The following is a 24,720-nucleotide window of genomic DNA, read 5'->3' on the forward strand; positions in this document are numbered from 1 at the left end:
TGGCACACATTGGAACATTCTGGCCTGATACTGTTCAAGCTGTCCCTCTTTTGATAAACAAAAGGCTTCAGTTTTCAAAACATTCTCCAAAAGCAATCTTATTATTTTTAATTTTTAATTGTATAAAGCCTAGTAGACTCAGTGGCCCAGACTTTGAAAATCCTTACTGATCTTACCTTTATATTTTCTTCCTTTGTATTTCCTTATCCAATTTGTATCTCCTCATTTATGCTAATAATGTACATACCCACACACTATATTCTAAGGCCAAAATGTTTCTTTCCTTCTCCTTCAAATAGTCACTAGTATGGGGTCTCATGACACACAAACAATTAAAAAAAGAAAAAAAAATGTGAATCCAAGGATGCTATAGGAAAAATATTTTCCTCTCATAAACCCTTTCTTCAGATGTTTCTGTATTTGAAATCATACCGACATAGGTATTTATGTGTGTTGTATTTTTTGCCCTGAAATATTTTGGTAAGTTGGGTATATGATCTTAAAGTTCAAAATCAGTATAAGAAGGTAAGAAACCTATACTTACTTATGTTCTATTTCAATTACCAAAGTGCTCCCCAAGACTAGTGATACTTGTATGGGAGCAAAGGACAGTGGCTCTCTTAATTAGATTAGTTAGAAAGTTGTCCACATTCACAAAGAGTATATGAGATCAAACAAAATATTTTACCAAAATGTAAGAGTTGGTATTTCAGCTATTAAGAAACCTTTCCTTCTGTTTACCTACAGAATGTCCTACTCTCCACTAAAAACCCAGAAAATAATTCAGTAGAGAAGGCAAGACTTATTATTTAATGAGTTGGAGACTGGTAAAACTTATCAACTCTAACAATTACGGTCATCAGACCTGCTGATCCTCTCTAGAAGCAAAGTCTCATACTGGTTCATTTTTTTGTTTTGTCTTTTCCCTAAGGAAAGAGCATGATGATCTTTCAGAATGAATAGGCCCCACTTACAATCAAAGACTACTTAGGAATTAAAGTTATTTATTTTCTTTCCATCTTTCTCGGCAGACAAAAGATATTCGTTTTCATCACTAAAACCACAGTAGCTACTTGAGAGTAATGTGAAAATTTGCTGGTGACTCCCATTCTCTATCATCCAATCAACTAGCCTGACCAGAAAAGTATTAAACTTGTGCTAATTACTAATTAGATAGAGAATGTGAAATAAAACACACCCCTCTAACAGCTACTTCCTAAAACAGTTTCACCCCAGCCTTTGGAATATACATTTTGTGACAGCTTTTGTGCATGCCAAAATTGTGGTAAAGGTAACACTGCTCTTCCAATTTCATACCAATAAGGGGCAAAGAAAGTCTTAGCCAATAGGCGCCATCCCAAACAATCCACCCACCCCCAACTGTGCCAGGCTCTTGCCTTTGTTGAGTTCAGTGTCTCTTCACTTGCAAGAAAGTCTAAGCAGAGAGATCATTAGTTATGACATGTAGACGCTAGCAGATAATGTTGACTCACTTCAGGAACTATTAAACTATAAACAGTGTGCTGAAAGCCATTTATCTACATTTTAGAATAAACAGCAGAAGCCACTCAATTAAATAGATTGCAAGGAATAGGCTGCTGAGGCCAAACCAAGTAAAGCTTCATTTTGAGAAGAAAAATCTGTGAATTTAATAAAGATCAATCCAGGATCCCACTTTACTTTACACTATAAATATAAAAGATATATGTTATAACATATATTTTAAAAGGCCAATTGATTCAGTTACCAAAGTTATTGCAGTGGGTTCAAGTTCGAAGTAAATTTACTGGTACTCGATAGATATATTCCCTTAAGTGACAACATTTATGGTAATACTCATGTTTAACAAATGTATGTTTATCAAGGAGAGCATTACCTATCACTATATAAAAGGTAAAGCTGAATTAGGTCAGTTTTCTTTGTCAGCAGTCTTCCGATACACAAACAATTTAACTATTTGGAGAAATAATTTCTAAATGACTCTTCCGGGGTGGGGGGGTGGAACACAACCTAAGTGCTATTTTACATTTATTTACATTTTTCTGTAAATATATATACATATTTCTACCTCCAGCATATGAAAATGCTTCCAGAAAAACACTAATATTTCATGGAACCTTGGATTCCACAGTTGACGAGGATAGAAGATAAATCAAGGCCCTTACTTCAAGTACCATACACAGGTAACACGGTGCATTTAGAATTTATTTTTCCTACTTGTCAGAGAACAAATCAAAATCTGCTCTTTTTCACACTCCCAGATGTCAGAAGCTTTTCAAAACAATCCTGAGGTCAGGGAAGAGAACACACAGGTGTGTGTTATGTCAACTACTGAAAGCAACTGAAGGTTAGCCTGGAATCCGATCCTTCCACCAGCACATTCTTGTGAGCATTACAAATGCTCCCTGAAGGAATATTACACTAATGCTGACTTATTTTAAAAAACACCCCAAATCTCATTAGATCTATTCCTTAGCAGCATTGTTCAAAAGCATCTCTGCTAGTAACAACAAACTCTCACCTCTTAGCAAACCTTTAATCTTTTCTCCAATATCACTTCTTCTGCTCTACTTTCACTGACAATACAACGGGTACAGCAACGGTAAAATATTCAACATCAACACACATAAGTGTTCGTCACATCATGAAAGCTATGACAACTCACAAAAAAACTTAAATATGAGGAGATCAGGGACAAATGCTTAAGAGTAACTGGTTCACATGAACAGCCACTAGACCTTGGGAAAACCATACTACATTTTGACTGTTGGAGGTAACCAGCCTGCAACAGAAAAGATGGCAGTAGTATTTCAGACTCTGAAACGACCAGTGTTTATGCTAAAAAACCATATGCCTGGTCATTCCAAACCTCTATTCAACACAAACAGCACCTTTCTTCATTTTCACAAAAGAAGTGATTGGAAGAACGTTCTTGCCATTGAATGACGAGGTTCCAGTTGAGATTGGAAAAATTCTGCCTCCCGGTAAAATGACCCAATAGTCACAGATTTCTGATTATCTTTACTAATACTCCAGAATAACCACATCAATTTCAACTTTAATAATTCACTGTCAATCAGATTAACAGTTATTCCAAAAATTTAGTATTTCTATAAGCCTTCCTTTTCCTTCTCTCTCACACACATTGTCCAGAGTGAGGACCCACAAGTAACAAATTACTGTCATAAAACCTATCTCTTCCTGCCAAACGTTCCTAGTATTTTCCAAACCTCAAAAATGTCTCACTACTGAATAACTGCACCCCGCCCCCAGCTAAAAATCCCAAAACCAAAACAATTAAAACATTATTTTTTCCTTTTTCTACTTCTCAGTCCCTCATCAAGTGCCTAAATGGTGATGCCCCGAAAAAGAGCGCCTGTTCAGCGAGCTGCACCATGCCATTCTCAATGTCTGCTGCAGTACTGGCGGTAGCTGACAGATTTACTTATATATTTCTTATCTATGTATACCAAGTTTCGCAGCTTTGCTTTTCTTCTTAGTAGCAGCAAACCTAGAGGCATTTTACCAGTGAGATTCCACGATATACAGGGAAAACGGGAACAGGGCTCTCTCTCTATTCAAGTGTATGTGCTCTTTGATCCGAGATCATTTTCTGTTTTCCTTTCTCATTTTTTGCCTCCCAACCCCCAAAGTCTTCTAGAAAACTTCAGTATTCTTAAAGACCCAGATGTTTCCTTTCTTCTTCTCCACTCCCATGGAGAAGATAGGAAACACCAGGTGTGAAATATTCCTATTTGCCCCCCACTCAACAACCCCTCCCTACCCTGCTCACTGCTTGTGAGCTTTCGTCCTTGCTTGTCATCTCAGGAGAGTTTCCCCACCATTTGTGTGTCCTCTTCTCCCACAGCCAGATGCACCCCCAGGAACACAGCCTCTCACACAGAGAATGACGTGCCCTCATCCGTTCCTTCCCAGGTTATGAGCAAAGAGTAGTTTTCCCAGCCTGGATCAGCCCAGCTAAAGAAAGGGCTTAGGACAAAGAGAAAACAAGTGTACTATAAAGAAAGGGGAAAAAAAAACCTGAAAGGAAAATTTGACATGTTTATCTTGTAGTAACTTATATTCAAAACATGTAACCAAGCACCAACTCTTACAATAAGACAAGTCACATGTGTAACAAGATAACTAGACTCCAAACAGGTGTAAGAATCATGATTTCTAACCTTAGCTACGCTACTAAGTGGAAATCTCCAGAATGTCCAGAATGGTTTATTGGGGGGGGGGGGAAGCAGCACAGTGATGATTTACCAATAAGGCTTAAGTAGTAAACACAGGTTCTCAGGACATGTTTGTGTAAGGAATGCCGATGAATGAATTAGATTACCAGAAAAGACTCAGCCAAACATACCTGTCTAGATTAGAAATTCACTGCAAAGCCAATGACCCTGAGTCAATACCATAATATAGCAGAGCTGCATGTGTGACGGCTTTTCCCATGACTGCATTCCCTGGACAGGCAACAAACAGCGATAACAGGTGTTTCTACAGAAAAGACTCATGTGCAGCAAGACACCGTGGTTGCTCTGGTAACCAATATATTGCAAACCTGTAACATGTAATACCTCTGTTCCCAACTCCATCCTTACCTAATAAAGAATTTGGGGAAAGGACATCTAACTTCCCATTGCCTAAAATCATAACCAGCCATGGACACGAGGGATAAAAACAAATCCAAACCTGCCTGGCTACAAACACAGAAAACCATTCACAACTGAGTACACTTTTTAAAAATATATATAGGCTATGGCTATAAATGTGGATATTCCTGACTTCACTCACCTAATTTCAGGCAGATTTTAAGGTTGACACTATATTTACATATTGAGGGAATATTAAAGTTACTTATGCTTGAGAGTCTGCATGACTGAGTTTGCTGAGAAGGGACTGGAATAGACTGAAAGGAGACTACGCTATATTAGAGAAAGGGGAGCAAGGACAGGACAAACGGCCAAAAATGAACAGCAGTCCTGAATTCCCAAAATTAAACACAGTAATCTGGAAATAACTTTCATTTCCCTTGAGCTTATTATTTACATAAACTATATTTAAATAAAGGTTGAATTTTATGCTGGCACAGCATACTAACTCAATCGATTAAACTTGTTTTAAATTTCTTTAAAGATTTTATTTATTTGAGAGAGAGGGCAGAATGAGTGAGTGAGAGCACATGCAGGGGGGAGGCGCAGAGGGAGAGGAAGAAGCAGACTCTTTGCTGAGCCGAGAGCCTGATGCAGGACTGGATCCTAGGCCTCTGAGATCATGACCTGAGCCAAAGGCAGACCCTTGACCAACTGAGCCACGCAGGGGCCCCACTTGTTTTAAATTCTACTTAGCAATATTAAATGGGAACAAACTAGGAAGATAGGCAAAAAGGAATAAACAGAGTGATGGTACCAAACCTTAATTCCATCCTCCATAAGGTATTTTGGGTTGCAGGTGAAGAGAGTAAGCATCAGCACACACAGTATAGTAAGTACTATGACCTCCTCTCTAGAAATCACAAAAAACACGAGTGTTATCCTGAAATCTTACTAGTCTACTCTGAAGAGATGGGTTGTCTGACCTTGACTATCATAAACACTTTCTTGTTCCAAACACCTGCAGTTCCTTCTGCTTTAACATGGTATTAATCTTCCCTCATACACTCTTTTTAGATCACTCTTTTTAGATCAGGTAAATTTCTAACATGTACTGAGTTCCTAGGGCCAGAATAAAATCTATTGGTAATTTTGTTACCAACAGAAGTAATGAGTATCTATCTGTCCTTCCTCAGAGAAAGCAATGGCTATTCTACCATAACCTTCTGTCTTTCTCTTTTGTGTTTGTTTTTGTTTCATTTTTTTTAAGATTTTATTTATTTATTTGACAGATTGAGATCACAAGGAGGCAGAGAGAGAGATGTGGAAGCATGATCCCCACCGAGCAGGGAGCCCAATGTGGGGCTCCATCCCAGGACCCTGGGATCACGACCCAAGCTGAAGGCAGAGGCTTAACCCACTGAGCCATCCAGGCGCCCCTGTTTTTGTTTATGTTTTCATAAACATCTATGTGAGAATAACATAGTTATTCTTGCCAAAGATACTGAAGTTCTTTTCATCTGCTAAACAAAAAAGGAATAAAAGGAGACTAAGTAAAAATAAGAATAATTATGTTAAAAATCCTGCCATGTTCAAGGCACCTGGGTAGCTCAGTTGGTTAAGCATCTGCCTTCTGCTCAGGTCATGATCCCAGGGTCTTGGGATTGAGCCTGGAGCCCTGTGTCAGGCTTTCTGTTCAGCAGGGAGTCTGCTTCTCCCTCTCCCTCTGCAGCACCCCTGCTTGTTCTCTCTCTCTCTCTCTCCCAAATAAATAAATAGATAAAAATACTGACAGGTTCAAAGCAATTTAGGGGTCACAATACTATATATTTGTATACCCTGAATTAGTTTATCGGTAAAACAATATGGTAGGAAGAAGGGATTTGGCTGGCTCTGTAGGTGGAGCATGTGACTCTTGATCTGAGGGTTGGGAGTTTGAGCCCCACGTTGGGTACAGAGATTACTTAACAGTAAAATCTTTAAAAAAAAAAAAAAGATGATACCAAGATATGTTTTCTAACCTCCCTTCTACTTCAAACACATTATGGTCCTACATACCTTCTACTTTGCTAGTATCCATTCTTTTTTAATATCTAAAGCATGAAAAGAGGTTATTAAATATTACATTCATAAAATATAAGAATTTCTGTTCTGCCATTTATTAGTTGTGACCGTAGGCAAATTCTTAATTTCCTTTGGTCTCAAACACTTCATGATATTAATATCTACATTTCAAGGAGGTTTTGAGAGGTAATCATTTACAGAACGTCTGGGTGGCCAGTCTGTTAAGTGTCTGCCTTAGCTCAGGTCATGATCCCAGGGTCCTGGGATCAAGCCCCACACTGGACTCTCTGCTCAGCAGGGAGACTGCTTCTCCCTCTGCCTCTGCCTGCTGCCCCCACCTTGCTTGTGATACTTCACAAAAAGTGGACAAGTAGGAGTCTCCTAAAAGTCAGATGCAATGTGGAATCTGAAACCCTATTGATGAAATTTTCATATTCTGATAAATTACAATCTACTGTCTCATGGATAGTTTGGATTTTTTACACATACATGAATATGAAACATGGGTACTGGTTGAAAAAAAAAAACTGATTGACTCAGCTAGGCAGATCAGTTCTGTAGATACGGACTTTGCAAAATCCAATTTTTTCTTTGTAAGTTTGAGTTTTATCATTTGGAATAAATACTGTCATTTGTTTTCCTTGAAGTAACGGGCTCACTTCATTCATTTTTGAGGCTATGTCTGTAAATACACCTAAAAAACCATAGTTTGTCATTCTTTCTAGTAAAAGTTATGTTTCATGAAAAAAGTCTCAAAGTAACCTCTAATCTTCAGTATGCTGAACAATTTCATTACATATGATCCACATTCTGTCACCCAATAGTAAAAAGACATTGACTCAGAGGTTGGAATTTAATAAAATTAAAAATTTTTACTACTTCATTCAGGATATTATTAGATGAAGCTAACTTTCTTTGTTTGGTGTTTGGTTGGTTGAGTGACTGTTTATTTGGTTGGCGGGTTTGGTGTTTCAGTGGCTGAATGATTGGTGGCTTGTTTTACTATGAGTACATGGCAGTAAAGAATTTAAGAATACAGTTTGGCGTTCTGTGTTGATTTGTGCTAATATTTTGCCAGCAGTTCTACCCACTGTCTCTTTTGCATTATCATTGTAAATACATCGTTATTATGTATACACATATTATTATGCTTGCAAATCATACTTTGAGAACTCCCACAGGGGATGACCAACTATTGGCCATCAGAATTGAGATAGAAAACTACACATAGTTTAAGATAAGTTAGGAGATTTTAAGTATGGTGGAAGAGAAAGGAGTTTAAGATGATTTTTAAAAGAAAAAATTAAGAAAACATTGAACTCTTTTGAACTCTAGAGAGAAATTTTCACTTGGAAACACTATATTGTTCACAAAGGTATTATGTATACCAAATGACTGTGAAAGCAATTACTAACGTAAATATATGCTTTAATGCTCTTAATTGGTCTCTAAATGGCATAATTAACGTACAGAACCTTAGCTGACCTAACACCACTTAGATGCTGCCAGTTATGAAATGTTGAAAAGCTCTTCAGAAGAAACAATTCATTAATAGGAGAGTAAAACAAACAGATACAGAAAGCTCACATTCTCAGAAAAGTAATTAAAAAAAGAAAAAGAGTTTTCCAAATGTGGCACTAATTAGTTGGTTGATTTTTGTTTGTTTGCTTTGATTTGGGGTTGTAAGCTGTCACAGGCAGTCTTTTCTGTTTCTGCTGTATGTTTTGTTTGTTGGTTGGTTGGTTTTCTTTTTCATATCTGAACATCAAAAAAGGCTGAATACAGGGAGACAAGCTTTTCTCTAACTTTCACTACGTTTGTTTATGTCTTGACTTTAACTCACTTAAAGTCATGATTTCCAAACAGCAATCAGTTTTTCCTCCATGCTGCAGAAAACAGCCAATTCTGAATCAAGAAAAGTCAGAGATTTTATATCATGTAAAGGTCTTGAAGAAGGGACACCCTTAGCAGAACATTTTCCCCCTACCTACAAATACTCTATGGAGGAATTCTGAAGGTATCTTTCCAATACGAGGTCTTAAAGGTGCTATTATTTCACACTCTGATGAAATATTTAGAATAGATACACAGTGCATAAGAATAAGAATGACATCTCATCGGTTAACCACAACATCCTCACCTCCTAGTATAGCATGAGGGTCCTCGAACACATGCAATAAAAAAATAAACCAGGTGTGTAGAACAACTCCTCTATCCTGGAAGCTGCAAGGATCATCTGAGAGAATAGATTAACACAAATATTTCACATATATTATGATATGTTACCTCAACTGTGTGTGTGTTCTAACTATGACTGTTACTTGGTAAAATCTCCCCCTTTTAAAATTAAAAACAGCGGCACCTGGATCGCTTAGTCGGTTTAGCATCTGCCTTCTGCTCAGATCATGGTCCCGGTGTCCTGGGACTGAGTCCCGCATCAAGCCCTGCATCTTGCTCAGCAGGGTATGTGCTTCTCCCTCTGCCCCTCCTCCAGCTCATGCCCCCTCTCTTGCTCACTCTCTCTCAAATAAATAAATAAAATCTTTTAAAAAAAGACAAAATAAAATTGAAAAGAAAAATTTAGCTGAATTTTTCTGACACTCTTTTTGCTCCCTAGCCATAAAATTTTCAAACTCAAATACAAGACTTTGACAGAGTCAATTCAACTAAATTTTACTTTAGGTTAAAGAAGAGTATAACACTGGAACATAGATTTGAGAGGACGGCTCTGAACGATGTCTCTAATCCCAGCGTAAACCGGACAGCACTTAAAGAAGAGAGTACATGTCTGGATCAATGCCCAGTTCCACTAATAAGCTGTATGCCTCTGGGCAAATACATTAGTTTCTGTAGACCTCCATTTCTCCCTCTTGAAAACAGGCATGATAAAGTCTACTTTCACACGGCTGTTGCTAAGTTTAAATGAAGTACTACATAAAGCACGTAGCACAAAAGGCCCAGTGACTGAAACAGAGTAAATGCCCAATAAATGCTAGTTTGCTTTGTTTTACGGAAATCCAGGCTTCAAACTTGACAGTAAACACTCTGGTGTTTGTAACACAGAAAAGCACACACCTTTCACTCCACTACAGAAGTATAAAGCCACTACCAGAATCCACCACCAATTTAAAGACCCACTCTAGTTAAGAAATAGACACACACAAATCTATTTTCTAGAGCATGATAAATGAGATACTGGCATTCATCACTTACCAGGGACTACCATAAATACTGATACTAATTCATATTTCCAATTCTTGGTCAATTTTAGCCACTTTCTCATTTATTATAGAAAATGATTTCACTATTCAGAAAAGACATGTGGAAATTTCATTATCATGGCTCCTGCTAGTACTGATAAGGAAATGTGGTACTGTTAAAGGAAACGGCACTATAGAATACTGCATCACGTGAAATATATCAATATTACTTATTCATATTTAGGGCTGTTTAGTATGTCATATCAACTTTGCCTTCAAAGCACTTTCCATAAATGTACTTTAACACAGCATCACACAGCATGCCTTATATACCATATGCAATTCACTTTACATGTTACTGCTAACTGCTAGGTAATACTACCTATTACTCTCTAAGGATATTTTATATCTTCATAACATCTTAAACTTCACCAGATACTTACATGAACATATATGTGGTGTCAGATGCAGAAATTATACACACGTGCATTCTATAACATCCACATAAAGTGTTACTGAAGTTTTAAAACTGGCCGACACGTAATCATTTCCCTCAGCTCTTCCACTGATATATAATCATGTGAAGCCAATAATATAACTTTGTGGGACTCTAATTTCCTGGTTTTTAATAAGAAAAGAGCTTAGAGAACATTTATATAATACAAACACTCACTTTAAAATGTATAAAGACAACCTAAAAATTGTAGAAAACAGCTTGCCAGTTAACACTTTACTGTCTACAAAGGCTATCGCCATGGGCTTTGTATGCTGCACAGAAATAAATAATGCCTGAAATGACTAGCAAATGAAGGAAATACAACTACTATTTATCAAATACCAATTGTTTCATACAATTCTTATCAGAGACCAGCAAGGCAGGTGCAATTATTCCCATTTTTAAAGATTTTATTTTTATTTATTTATTTGTCAAAGAGAGAGGTAGAGTGAGCACAAGCACACGCAGACAGAGTGGCAGGCAGAGTCAGAGGGAGAAGCAGGCTCCCTGCAGAGCAAGGAGCCCGATGTGGGACTTGATCCCAGGACGCTGGGATCATGACCTGAGCCGAAGGCAGCTGCTTAACCAACTGAGCCACCCAGGCGTCCCAATTATTCCCATTTTTAAATGACTGAGGATCAGAACTGAGATCTTAAGGCCAAGATGAGACTTTCACTACTCCACTTAACTGCTTTAACCAAATCACTCAATAAAAACAGTATTAATAATAATAATAAAAAGGAGAAGGAAGATTACTTATCATCACCATCAGCAGGTGTGAGTAGCTTTGATTTCTTTTCCCCCAACAGCAAGGACAGGACTGTCTCCCATGTTCCCTTTGGGCAGAATATGAGCTACTGGCTGGAGCCCCTCCTTTCTATCTCCTTAATCCCTGCCCCTATTTAGTACTACTATAGTACTCTCTGATCTCTCTCCCACTTCTGTAATCTATTATTTGCACGGCTGCCTTCTAAAAATAACAACACACATGCATGAACTCGCAAAACGAAAAAGCTAAAACGAAGTACGCAAAAGCTCTAATGTTTCTAAAGTTCTTAGGAAGGCATTCAAGGCTCTTCATGAACTGGCCCCATCCCTCTTCCCACCCTTATCACCTCTCATCATCTACTCCCTATCCACACCTTACTCTGTGTTCACCATGTTCTTCATACTCGCATTTCTTTGTTCATAATATTCTTTCAGCCTCTAACAGTGTCTCTCTCCTTCACCATCTACGTCACATTGCCCAATCAGAGACACATGCTTCTTTTTCTGATGTTTCCATGGAGATTCACAATGTTGTATATGTTACTCTAACTAAAGTAAGAGTTAGTTGCATGTATATTCCAGCCTATCAAGTATCAAGTATTACTAGTTAAGTAGTATAATTTACTTCTAAGTCACTCCGTTAACTATCAATGTGAAAGATTAGTTGTGTGACCTCAGCCAATTTACCTCCAAGAATCTCCATTTTTCATTTGTCAAATGAGGATAATAACAGTATTTGTTCATGCATATATGTAAAATGGTTACAACAATTCCTTAAGCAGAATTTTCCCCCATATAAATGTGAACAATTTCTGTATTATTAGCTGAAATTCATGACCAAGAATTTCATTATTTGATGCTAACAGGCACATTTTTTCATCCAACTCTGATTTTAGCTTTCACAAATCTTCAAAACAAAGTTTTTAAGTATAAAATCTTATTTTTAAAAAACTATATTACTTACTTTGTAACTTTTCACAGTAGTTTATACGAGCAAATATAACCATGATAATAATGGACTAAAAGACAAGCTGACTTTAAGCAGTTTCTAGAGTATATTGTTAATACAGTCAGAAAGGATTCCTGCAGAACACAGAGCAGAGCACCAGTTCATCCTGAAACTTTACTACTTATACAATGAAATGAGGGTTATAAGTTAAGGTAGAACTCTTGGAAAGAGATAAGCCTATTCACTGAACATTTCCATTTCTGCATTCCATTCCATTTCCAAGCCTCCTTGGAAAATACAGAAATAATTAACTGTGCTCTCTCTTTAGCTCTCTAAGCTCAAGAGTTTATACTCCAAAATGAGGATTGGATGGCTAAGAATAATAAAGACAAATTCAACAACATCAAAACTAGGAGTAAATACCCAAGTACACAATAGTCACTGAATGGTAAATGGAATATAATCTAATATCAGGGTCATCACCAATACTGTATCATGCACATATAACCAGTGGAAATGAAACCTCCCTATGATACATCTAGAAAACTGAAAAATAAGTCACAGAAGATCCCCATCATATTCTCAAAAACCTTAAATATATCAATCACTTCTCCAGTAGAAAGTAATTATTAGAAGTAAAAGTTTACTCAGTTATTGTGAAATAGATCTAACACCCTGCATATACTGAGAGGAGCAGATGGTGAAAGCAGTAAAAATTCCAGCGGTAACTATGACTAATTATTATTAAATTTATGAGGCTTGACTTAAAGATAAGTTCTGAGTTAAATAACAGCAACTCAGCACTTCACAAAGACAAATTCAAACTTGTGACCTATAGTAAGCAAAGCAGGATGGTAAATTACTTAAGAATAAGTGGGATGTTCTTTAGAGGAATATATTTATCAGCAGAATTACCAAGGTTTGGCTTCCAGGTCACTGCTGACATCTGTTAAGTGTGAAGCCTCCCAGAAAGAGACAGATGTGGACTGATGTTTTGGGACTTCTCTGCTCATCCCAACACATACTTCTATTTCATATTTAAAATAATGATGAGCCGCATGTAACTTTCTAGGCCCCCATTTGATTTCTAGCTCATGTATTTCTTTATTTCCATACTACCAAATAACAATGATTTATAAGGAATGACAGCAAAAATGGTGTAACCGCTCTTGCTTCAGAAACCTTGTTGACTGGGGGGCATCTGGTTGGCTCAGTAGGTCAAGCCTCTGCCTTCTGCTCAGGTCACGATTTCAGGGTCCTGGAATGGAGCCCTGCATCAGGCTCTCTGCTCAGCAGGTAGTCTGCTTCCCTGTCTCTCTCTCTCTCTCTCTCTCTGTCTGCCTCTCAGCCTACTTGCAATCTCTTTGTCAAATAAATAAATAAAATCTTTTTAAAAAAGAAGCTTGTTGACTTTAGAAATTTCTCATTCATAAAAGACTGTGCTTTTGAAAGTGAGTAAATGTATATTTAGGCATTCTTACTTTTTGTGGATTGTACTTGGACCATGAGAATAGCTGCAGTCCAAGGTAGCTACAAATGGCCGGACAGAAAGCCTTGGGGTGCTGGGAATGAAGAATGGAGAAAATCTGAAATGAAAAAAGAAAGTTGAGTGCTACCCATTAGAAGTGAGGATTCATTCACTAACTATTCTTACAGCACCTCAGCCTGAGGAAACAAAGACCAAGGCCCTAAAGCAAGGGCCAAAGTAGTGTAAATTGACAGGAAAAATTTCTCAAAGCCAAGAAAACCAGTGTGCCAGCACAATTTTAAGTGTTTTTCATGCATTAACTCAGGTGCTTTGTCAAACAAGCTAATGAGTCCTATAGCACCACTCTCCCCACCCCAAACTGCAATGCAGACACTGAGGCACTGACAACTTGCTGGAGATCATAAAGCTAGAAAGAGTTGAAACTGAAATTTAAACACAAAGAGTCTGACTCCAAAATCTGATCTACACATTATTTGACAGATAAAAGCAGGGTTTCTGACTATCTTCAGAAAACAAGCCAAAAATTACTCACTAAGTCAAGAGTCAATACAAAATGAAAGTCATTGTGTAAAAATAAAACATGTCTATTATTTTCAAACTACTTTCTTTAAAAAATCTGCATTCATTTGCAGTGTTTCTGACCTGACAGTTCACAACAATGAAAGAGAGATGGGAGTTTCTCCTTGCTACCACATTCTGCTTTGGCCTTAAAAGTGTTTTTAACTCTTTTCTTTTAAAGTGAAATGTTAATGAGTCCTTAATTGTCAGAGGACTTCATAAATATTCATTAAACATCAAGAGAATTTGTGTTTCCTTTCCCGAAAAGCTAAAAGAGAAAACAGTTAAGACTTCAAAATGGAATAAGCATGCACAAAGTCTAAGCGGATTTATAAACTTTTGGTTTTGTCTTAGATGTTTATATGAATCATTCACATCATTAGAAAACTTTAAAAAAAAATTCTTAGTGTAGAGATACTTGGATGCTTTTATTTTTGCTCTTATAAGAAGTTCTCCAGAGTATCACCTCTGTTGGAGATATTTCCATTTTTATCTTTCATCTACTTCTGAATGATCCAAAACATTTCACCAACTCTTCACGCTGCCTTCTGCACCACTGAACAGTAAAATGGTTATGATGATGGGAGGAAATGATTTTGATCTAAATCAACAGGGCAGGCCCAGCTATTATGAAAGTGCCACAAACCTTCTTCATTAAAAAAAAATGGGGGGGGGGGAGGTTTTCACATTAGATTTGAGTCTTCAAAGAAAGCACTGCCAAAGTCCTGTATTTTACACCAATCCTACACAGCAGTCAGGGAATATTATCACACAAATAGCTTCCTCCTGATGAAGCCAAAACCTCAAATATTTCCTAGGTGCCAAAGTAAGGAGATGACCACCAGGTATCAAGGCAAGACCAGTGTTCCCAAGGTTACCTCGGCAAATACAGAAGGCCTGGCAAGTCAAATATTAACTCACGAGAACAAATCTCTCCAAAACCCGCCACATCTGATACTTACTAAAGCAGGCTAAAAAATTAGAAGAATAAATGATGTTTGCTATTTCCAGACATACAGCAACAATTTTTCCCCTTTTCTCTTAACATTTCTTTTACATCCTCAACCAAGAGAGATAAACATATAGCTTTCTATAAAGCTATGTCTATAAAGTCTATGCATTACGAAAGTAGCTATCTTGTCATTAATCTTGTAACTATAAATAAGAGACTACACCAGTCACATTTGGAGAAAATAAGACATTGATGTCGAGAAAATTAGAATGTTTTCTTAATGGAGTCCCTAGTTCTATAATTTCTAAGATGAGCCAAATTCAGAATTATTAAATCATTTAAAGGTTTTTCTTAACTTTTAAACTTAAGAACAATCAGATTTTTGTTTTGTATTTGACTCTAAAGTGTCTAAATAAGCCAAATATACTTATATATTCTTTTTTTTTTTCTTTTTTATCTTTTCAGCATTCCAAGATTCATTGTTTATGCACCACACCCAGGGCTCCATGCAATGCTTGCCCTCAGACTCACCCATCCCCCTACCTCCTCCCCTCCAAAACCCTGTTTGTTTTTCAGAGTCCACAGTCTCTCATGCTTTGTCTCCCCCTCCGATTTACCCCAATTTACTTTTCTTTTCCTTTTCCATGTTATTCCTTATGCTCCACAAGTATGTGAAACCATATGACTGACTTTCTCTGCTTGACTTATTTCACTCGGCATAATCTCCTCCAGTTCCGTCCATGTTGATACAAAAGTTGGGTATTCATCCTTTCTGATGGACACATAATACTCCCATTGTATATATGGACCATTATCTTCTTTATCCATTCCTCTGTTGAAGGGCATCTTGGCTCTTTCCACAGTTTGGCAATTGTGGCTATTGCTGCTATGAACACTGGGGTACAGATGGCTCCTCTTTTCACTGCATCTGTATCTTTGGGGTAAATACCCAGTAGTACAATTGTAGGGTCATAGGGTAGCTCTATTTTTAATTTTTTGAGGAATCTCCACACTGTTCTCCAAAGTGGCTACACCAACTTGCATTCCCACCAACAATGTAAAAGGGTTCCCCTTTCTCCGCATGCTTTCCAACACCTGCTGTTTTCTGTCTTATTAGTTTTGGCCATTCTAACTGGTGTAAGGTGGTATTTCAATGCCATTTTGATTTGAATCTCCCTGATGGCTAATGATGATGAACATTTTTTTCATGTGTCTATTAGCCATTTGTATGTCTTCTTTGGAGAAGTGTCTGTTCATGTCTCCTGCCCATTTTTTGACACGATTATTTGTCTTGTGTGTGTTGACTCAGAGGAGTTCTTTATAGATCTTGGATATCAGCACTTTGTACTGTTATTTGCAAATATCTTCTCCCATTCCATGGGTTGCCTCTTTATTTTGTTAACTGTTTCCTTTGCTGTGCAGAAGCTTTTGATCTTGATGAAGTCCCAAAAGTTCATTTTGGCTTTTGTTTCCTTTGCCTTTGGAGACATGTCTTGAAAGAAGTTGCTGTGGCCCATGTTGAATAGGTTACTGCCTATGTTCTCCTCTAGGATTTTGACAGATTCCTGCCTCACGTTGAGGTCTTTTATCAATTTTGAGTTTATCTTTATGTATGGTGTAAAAGAATGGTTGAGTTTCATTCTTAAAAAGAGAGTCTTTTCAATAAATTGTGTTGGGAAAACTGGACACTTATCGATTCTTAAAATAGTCATTGCCTTGTATTTCTCACTCCCTGAAATCTGGATGGGACTGGGTCCAGATGGGATAAAGGCAGTCCTTACATACTCATAAGAATATAAAAAGCTATACTCTGTGGCTAAATAATTGTTTATAAGGATGCTCCCTGCTTTTTCAAATAAAAAAATAAAATCTAAACTTTGTTAACCTACCATGTCCAGTAAACGGAAACACTGTATACTGCCTGACTTCAGAAAGACATAGCACAAAATAGCTCACAATTGTGATATAAGAATAAAATAATGCAACTTGGGGACAAAAAAAAATGCTAAAGAATGTTTTTTGTGCTATCTACCAGATGAGTTTTTTAACAGAGTAAGTTTATATTGATTCATTACTTTATAATTATACTACCAACTTCACGAGTATATATTTTGACATAAACAAATAAAAAAGGAATAAAAAAGAAAAGAACAAGTATATGCTTTTCTTAATGTCTGTTTAATAATTTAAAATTCAGAATGAGAAATTCAATTTTAGTCCCACGTAGTTTGCTTCAATATACATGAAAAATGTCTTGGGAAAGAATGTAAACACTCCAAAAACTTGTAGGTTTTTTTTTTCTTGATTTTATAATACTTTATTTTGGTCTTACTAAGGGTTACCTGCCCCCTGTCTTCTATTTTAGATGCTCAGAATGTCTTAATTTACGCTGAATCTACAAAGCTATGTTTAAAATGTTTATTGATTAAATGAATTTGAATAGATTTAATATAGATTATTGTGATAGTTAATTTTAAGTTAATATTAAGATAGTTAAATTTAAGGGCACACCTTGACTCAGGGTCAAGGGGTGCCCAGATATCTGGTCAAACATTATTCCAGTATTTCCAAGAGGGTATTTTGGGATGAGCTTAGCATTTACACTGACATACTGTGTGAAGCAGATTGGCCTTTCTAATGCGAATGAGCCTCACCTAATCAGCTGAACACCTAAATAGGACAAAAGAGTGCACTCTTCCAAGTAAGAGAGTTCTTCCTGCCTTCAAGCTGAGGCAGGTTTTTTCTGCAAGCAAACTCAAAGTGAAACATCGGGTCTTTTGAGATCTCAAGCTTGCCCAGCTTTCCAAAGGGAACTACACCACTGGTTCTCCTGGGTCTCCAGCTTCCAACTACACATCTTGGGACTTGGTTCTGGTGCTACAAAGAACGCTAATACAGTTTTTGTTCATTTTCACAGTTTCCGTCAATACCCTGGTTTCTTGTAAGTAAATATGAAAGGTTCTTTTAATTAAACATGAAGTCTCTAGGTCCTCGAATTGTGGTTCTTAGAATTTCTTCCAGCTAATGAAGAATTATAATTTCACTGTCAGCAACACAGCTGAAATCTCATGTAAGTATTCAGAATCTATGCTCTACTGATAGCAAGTTAGGCAGTGTAGCCCCTAATGTCTCTGTGCCCTGGGGAGTATCCAATCATGCTAAGACTATGAGATCTTTACCATCTTATTATTGTAATGCAAAATGTCAACATGAGATTAAATAGCAAGGATTCAATTCAAATAACAAGATTTTTGTCCAAAACTAAGGTGTACTCACCAACTATAAGATGATCACAGATCAGATGTGATTTTGTTTTCATTTCTGTAAATTTCCTTGGGCAGTATCTTTCTCATCCCCACTGGCCTAGAGATTTGTATATAGCAATCTTTTCCAGTAGTGTTGGCCCCTTGGGAAATCAAATTGTTTAATAAACTTCTAGGTTGAAGACCAGTTCCAAACACTCAACTCTCTACTAAATAAGGTAATAAAAAGCACCAGAGGTATAAAAGCTATTGGCAAAAATCTAAGTTTCAAAATACATGAAAAATGTTGGTGAAGAACATACCCACATAAAATTTGTATTACTAAACAGACAAACATATACCAGAAATCTTACTTGAAACATCTAGACATTTTTTATTACATGCATTCTGGATATTTTACTAAAGAACTTACTTATTTCCGGTGAGTAAAGGGGGAAAAAAGTACTTCAACATGTTTTCAATAAAAGAAGATGGCTGTGAAAGTAAAATAAGGGGTTTGAGGCTGGCCAGGACAAGCTCGAGGTAAATTCTTTTTACTCTAGAGGTACTCAGACACTTCATCCTAAGATAAATGCCCTTTTCATTCTTTCAAAATGTGCCAATAAAAATGAATCAAGGAGATGATTTTTTTTTTCTCTTTTTCAAGGTTTTCTCATTCTCATCTTTTTCTAAAATAATCAAGGAAAGAAATAGTGACCATAGTTAAGAACTCCTCTGCTTATATAGGAATGCAGAGTAATAAATGTGTTTTCCTTGTTTGATTTTTGTGAAGGTACTACCTCAAGTTACAACTCCCTTATTAGCTCTAGTTAATTCCCAAGTACACTTTTCTGAACTCCAGTCCTACCCAGTCAAAGGACTCTTGGGTCTCTAACATTTCATGCTAAGCAGTCTTGCTGATACACCAAACTCAACATATTTAAATATGAAGTTCTCCTTCTTCTTTCCTGAAGCCTCTACATCCTATCACCTCCCTAAGTCTGCTCCACCTTCCGCATCTCTCTGATGACTCTGATGAGGCCACCGTCCTCCCACTGCCGAAACCAAAACCCGAGACGCTGCGTAGAGGCCTCCCTCTCTCTTATCTGCCATACACAATCCATCCACAACACAATCATTCTACTCTTCTAATTTTTCTGTCATCTTTTCTTAACTCTCCACTGATGCCCTTAAAAGATGACAAGTGCAGCCCTCATCATTTCTTACCTGGTTGCCTGCCATAAGCTCCTAATCTCTGTTCTCTAGACCTATCTTCCTTCAACCATCTTTACATTTTTCTAAAATACTTCTACTTTCTAAAATATTCATTCATTCACTTGCATAACACATTGAGCACCTACTGGGGACCAAGGTTCTGTGGTGGGCCCAAGGATGGAACAGTGGAAAGAAACAGACACAACTCCCTGCCCCAACAAAGCTTATAGTTACCAGATGGAAAGAGAGAGTAAGCAAAATAAACCTGAAAGCATATTAATTATGCTAGGTGCTGTGGTGAGAAACAAAGCGCAGAAGGCGGACAGAATATGCTGGGAGTGGCTGTTACTTTAAAGTGGATGGTCAGAATGTCCTCACTGCAGAAGTAATTTTTGAGAAAGGGGGGAGCTATGAGGTGGGAGAGTGCTCTAAAGAGAGGACAGAGCAAGCAAGAGCTCTGAGCTGGAAGGGCAGCTGGAATCCTTGAGGAACAGGAGGTACCAGCTTATCCTGCACCAGGAACACTAGTAGGAAATGAGGTCAGAAATGAAGTGGGGGCAGATCCTAGAGGGTCTTGCTGAATAAAACACTCACTCACTGTCCTGAAAAAAGATTATGGAGGGCCAAAATAAAAGTACCAAGCCAATTAAAAAACTGCTGTTTTCTTGTTGAGACAAGCACTAACTGTGGTTTGATGGCTGGTAGTGGCAGAGTTGACAGGAAGTGGTCTGGCTGAAGATACATTTTGAGGGTACTGCCATGACGTTAGTCTCCCAGAAAGGTAGCACCTAGGACAACTGTGTACTCAGAGGTAGTTTACTTGGGAATGTCATCCCAGGAAAGAGGAGTAAAGACCTGGGCTAAGGAATAGAGAGGGGAAAAATGGCGATTTGAGAATGAGTTATCTAGTTCACCCACACTAAAAGTATTATGACATGAGTTTCAGCTTATCCATCCTGGGGAATGATGAAGTACTTCTCCCTCAGCTCCTGTCCCCCATTGGTCATGTCTGGCTGCCCACAGTTGCAAGAGGATTCTGAAGTGGTACACAGAGATGCACAAGAGAGACATTATTAAAGTAACTGTCAGATGCACTGTATGTTTTATACGAGAGATAATGAAAAGTTAAGGATAATACCAAAGGTCTTTTCCCAATAGATTATAAGGATGGAACTGCCATTAACTGAAAGGGAAGACAATGGGAAATATGATTATGTTAACTCCTCTTTCAAAGCCAGTCATGGATCTACACAATCCACTGGAAGAATATATATGCTTCCTGAGCTGGGTCCACACACCTCCACATCTTCCGTCCCCTGCTTACAATCTCGAATTAGCCACTCACTACCCCTCACCTCTAATTCAGTAGTTAACGCTAAACTCAACCATCCTATGGTTACCCCAAGCCCTCCTCGGTCTCTCTGAGATTTTGGTCACATTGGTTCCCTCTGTGTGGAATCTCTTCAGTTCCTTTATTTGCCCAGATAATTCCCTATTAACCTTTAGTTGCCAATTTAGTTGTTACCTCCTTTCAGTCAGATAGACATCTATTTGTTCCCAAAGTATTCATTGTATTTGTCTGCCTCCCCTCCAGAATGTGACCAGGGAATATTTTCCTTGAGCTCACAGAGCGCAAGACAACACTGGAAGATACTAAGTGTACAATAAAAGTATGATAAATGAAGGTATAAATTAATGGCGTCTCCAAGTCACTGTATATTTATTTATATTTAGCTACAATATCCATGCCTCAAACCATCTTTCCATATTAACTATTTCAATATTTTAATATACCATCTCATCTTCTGAGACAATGAAAATTATGCCCAAAGTCATATCAGAATTTAGTAGTGGGTCAACAATAAAATTCAATTTTTCTGATTCCTATCAGAAAAGGCTACTGCTTTTTCCCTCCAAATCCTGGACAGGACCTAAGTTTAATATGTTCTAAGATATATTATGGGATTAGGTTGCTAAAGAGTAGAAATACCTACTGCATTTTAATACCAATTTGCCATTTAAACATAAAAATAAGACCATCTGGAAGTAAAAGAAAATTTTTCTAGAGAATCTTAAATCTTAATGACTCTTAAGGAGAGGTATAATATAATCTGATTTTATGCAGTTGGCCCCAAGTCAGCAGATTTATAGGTAAAAGAACTTTTCCAACATGTCTATTATATACAGGACTAAATGATATATTTAGCTCATACAAAACAGAGATCAGCAAACTTCTAATAGTAACTTCTTGGCTTCATTCCATTTTAATTCTGATGGAAAATGTGAGCACATTAGTTTTAGATTCAATATAAGTTTCTATCCGGTAACCTTGGCCGACTAGATTTTCTAAACCTAGTCCTTCTCACTTGGAACAAATGTGTTACTCCAGAAGATGCCAACACATCATGTGTTACTGATACATAATGAGATTAAGAGGAAAAATGAAAACACTTAAAATGCAAAACATACTTGGGAAAGAATTACACAGTAAAGTGACCCAGGGAATGCCCTCAGCAATTTTCTGAAATTATTTGGATAATATCTTCAGGATTTAAGAGTACACCTAGGTCTTACTAAATCTGTAATATGTTCTAAGTTTAGGGAATAGAATGGCACACAAAAGAAAGCATCATTCTATAATTTCCAGTGAATAAAAATCACTTGTCTGAAACTTCTGAAGTCCTACTAAGTCATTAAACAACTCTCAGATTAAGTTACAAGAAAGTACAAACTAATATACCCTTCTGAGATATGTGAATTAAATGAGATCACCAAACATTGTGGCATTTTTATACTTTCTAAACTAAAATTCCTTTTTTAAAAATTGTGTTATGTTAGTCACCATACAGCACATCATCAGTTTTTTGTTTTTTGTTTTTTAGATTTATTTATTTATTTATTTATTTATTTGACAGAGAGACATCACAAGTAGACAGAGAGGCAGGCAGAGAGAGAGGGAAGCAGGCTCCCTGCTGAGCAGAGAGTCCGATGCGGGACTCGATCCCAGGACCTTGCGATCATGACCCGAGCTGAAGGCAGAGCCTTAACCCACTGAGCCCCTCAGGCGCCCCACATCATTAGTTTTTGATGCAGTGTTCTGTGATTCATTATTCGCAGGTAACACCCAGTGCTCCATGCAATCCTACCCATCACTAGGCTCACCCATCTCCCCCCATCCCCCTCCCTTCTAAAAGTCTCTGTTTGCTTCCTGGAGTCCATAACTAGAAAAGCAAGGCAGAAGACTTGACTATCTAACTAAAACACTCGTCACTCCATAACTGTGCTCACAGATCATCCACAAATTTCCACTGCATGTGGGATAAAGTTCAAGTTTACTCACCAGCAACATAATGTAGTCCAGTGGTTCTCAAACTTTAGCCACACATCAATATAACCTGGAGGGCTTGTTGAAACACAGATGTCTGGACCCATTCCCTGAGCTTTTTGATTCCATCCAGCTGGGGTAGGACCCCAAAATTTACATTTCCAATAGGTTCCCATGTAATGCTGAGGCAGGGACCACAATGTGAAAACCACTATCCAGCAAAAATCTAGCTTTTGTGTACTAATGGCCACACCCCCACATAAAATTTACATCCTTTGATTTTTGTTTAAACTGTTCCAAATGTTCTTATATTTATGGGCTCTGAAGTTAAAAGAAAGAACTCTTACTTAACCTGTACTCTACAGGGCAACTGCATTTCAACTGTATTTAAATGTTGCCCCAACTATAGTCCAACTTTCCCTGAATCGGCTTCAGCATCACTTGTTATTCAGACTCTGATGCACAAACCTCAAGGCCCAGAGGTCGTTTTCCCGCCCTCATGATGGTCATGGCCCTGAGTGGGAGAGGCATGAAACAATATTCTGGGAAAATGTTTTTGTTATGACTATGAGCTCCTCCTATCTGAGAAGGGCTTGTCAGTGTGGGCAATTTCCCAACCTCTCTAAAACCCCATGACCGGAAAGACATTTCTGCTACGTTAACAAGTAGAAAAGGAATGGGCACCTCTGATATAGGCATGAGCCCTCCTGGACTATAGGCATGTTCTCTTTCTCCCAAGCCAATCTTTTAATCTACGTAGGGAAAGTTCATGATAAAGGCTCATAAGCGAACTAAGAGATTCCCACAAGACCCAGACTCAGAATTATGAACAGCAGCTGTCCCAAGAAGATAAGTTTTTCCCTTAATTGAGTAAACAGGGTTGCAGGTGGGCTACTCTGCTACATTTTTAGCAAAGAAAATACGATCTGATTTTAACTAGAATGAACAGTACTTCTTAATCACAAGGAATTTTTCTCATAAACCTACTAATAAAATGGCAAAACTGTCTCACTAAAATTCAGATTTCAGAGATAATATATTATTATAATTGAAACCAGGAAAAAGCAAACAACAGTCAGTATAGGAGCCCTACTACAACATTTCATTTGTATAAAGTATTCTCTGGAGTCAAGGTCTTTAATTATCAGGGAAAAGGAAAATCCATTATGCTTTCTAGTTAAAAGGGGGTGGAGTAGATATGTACTTAATTTTGTTTCTAGTTATCTTTTTTGTTATATAAAATTCCACAACTATACAAAAAAAGTCAGAGACTACTGGGTTCTTAAAACTAATTTTTATAAAATCTTAACAGGTTTTTTATCACCACAGAATAAAATATTATAAAGCCAAATGAGCCCCTTCTTCCTTATTCCCACTCTCTCAATTTTGCTACTTATCACCCCTATGAAGGAGCTTTACAGAAATATAATCCACATACCAAAAAATTCACCCATGTAACATGTTCTGGGAAATGCTTTTTAGTATACGTACAAAGTTGTACAACCATATCACAGTCTCATTTTAGAACATTTTCATTACCCCCAAGGTAAGTACCATACCCATTAGCAGTCACTCCCCATTCTTGACCCCAGTCTCCCACCCAGGCAACTTATGGTTACTAATTTGCTTTCTAGCTATCTAGCATTACCTATTCTTGACTTTTGATAGAAATGGAACAATACAATATATGGTCTTTGTTTCTGGCTTCTTTCATTTAGTATAATGTTTTCCAAGTTTATTCATGTCACAGCATATATCAGTTCTCCATTTCTTTTCCACTTCTTTTCACTGCTCAATAATATTGTTAAACAGAAAACAACAGTCTATCCATTCATCAACTAATGGACAGCTGGGTTGTTTTCAC

The 24,720-nt window shown here is 37.5% G+C and overlaps 1 protein-coding gene across 11 annotated transcripts in view; it reads right to left on the reverse strand.

The window, feature by feature from the left end:
• Positions 1-24,720, reverse strand: part of BMPR1B (bone morphogenetic protein receptor type 1B) — a 399,701-nt gene that overhangs the window by 70,342 nt on the left and 304,639 nt on the right. For 3 of the 11 annotated variants that reach the window (XM_082728083.1, XM_082728084.1, XM_082728085.1), the window contains one exon: positions 18,351-18,480. The exons of 5 other annotated variants lie outside the window; for them this stretch is intronic. In XM_082728083.1, the coding sequence (XP_082584209.1) occupies positions 18,351-18,393 (43 nt within the window). In that variant the 5' untranslated portion in view covers positions 18,394-18,480. Of the gene's footprint in view, positions 1-8,802; positions 8,823-13,556; positions 13,662-18,350; positions 18,481-24,720 lie in introns of those variants that run through there. 3 more of the 11 variants (XM_082728086.1, XM_082728087.1, XM_082728080.1) reach the window with 3 other exon arrangements.

The sequence above is a fragment of the Mustela nivalis genome, assembly GCF_964662115.1.
Source record: "Mustela nivalis genome assembly, chromosome: 4".
Lineage (NCBI taxonomy): Eukaryota > Metazoa > Chordata > Mammalia > Carnivora > Mustelidae > Mustela > Mustela nivalis.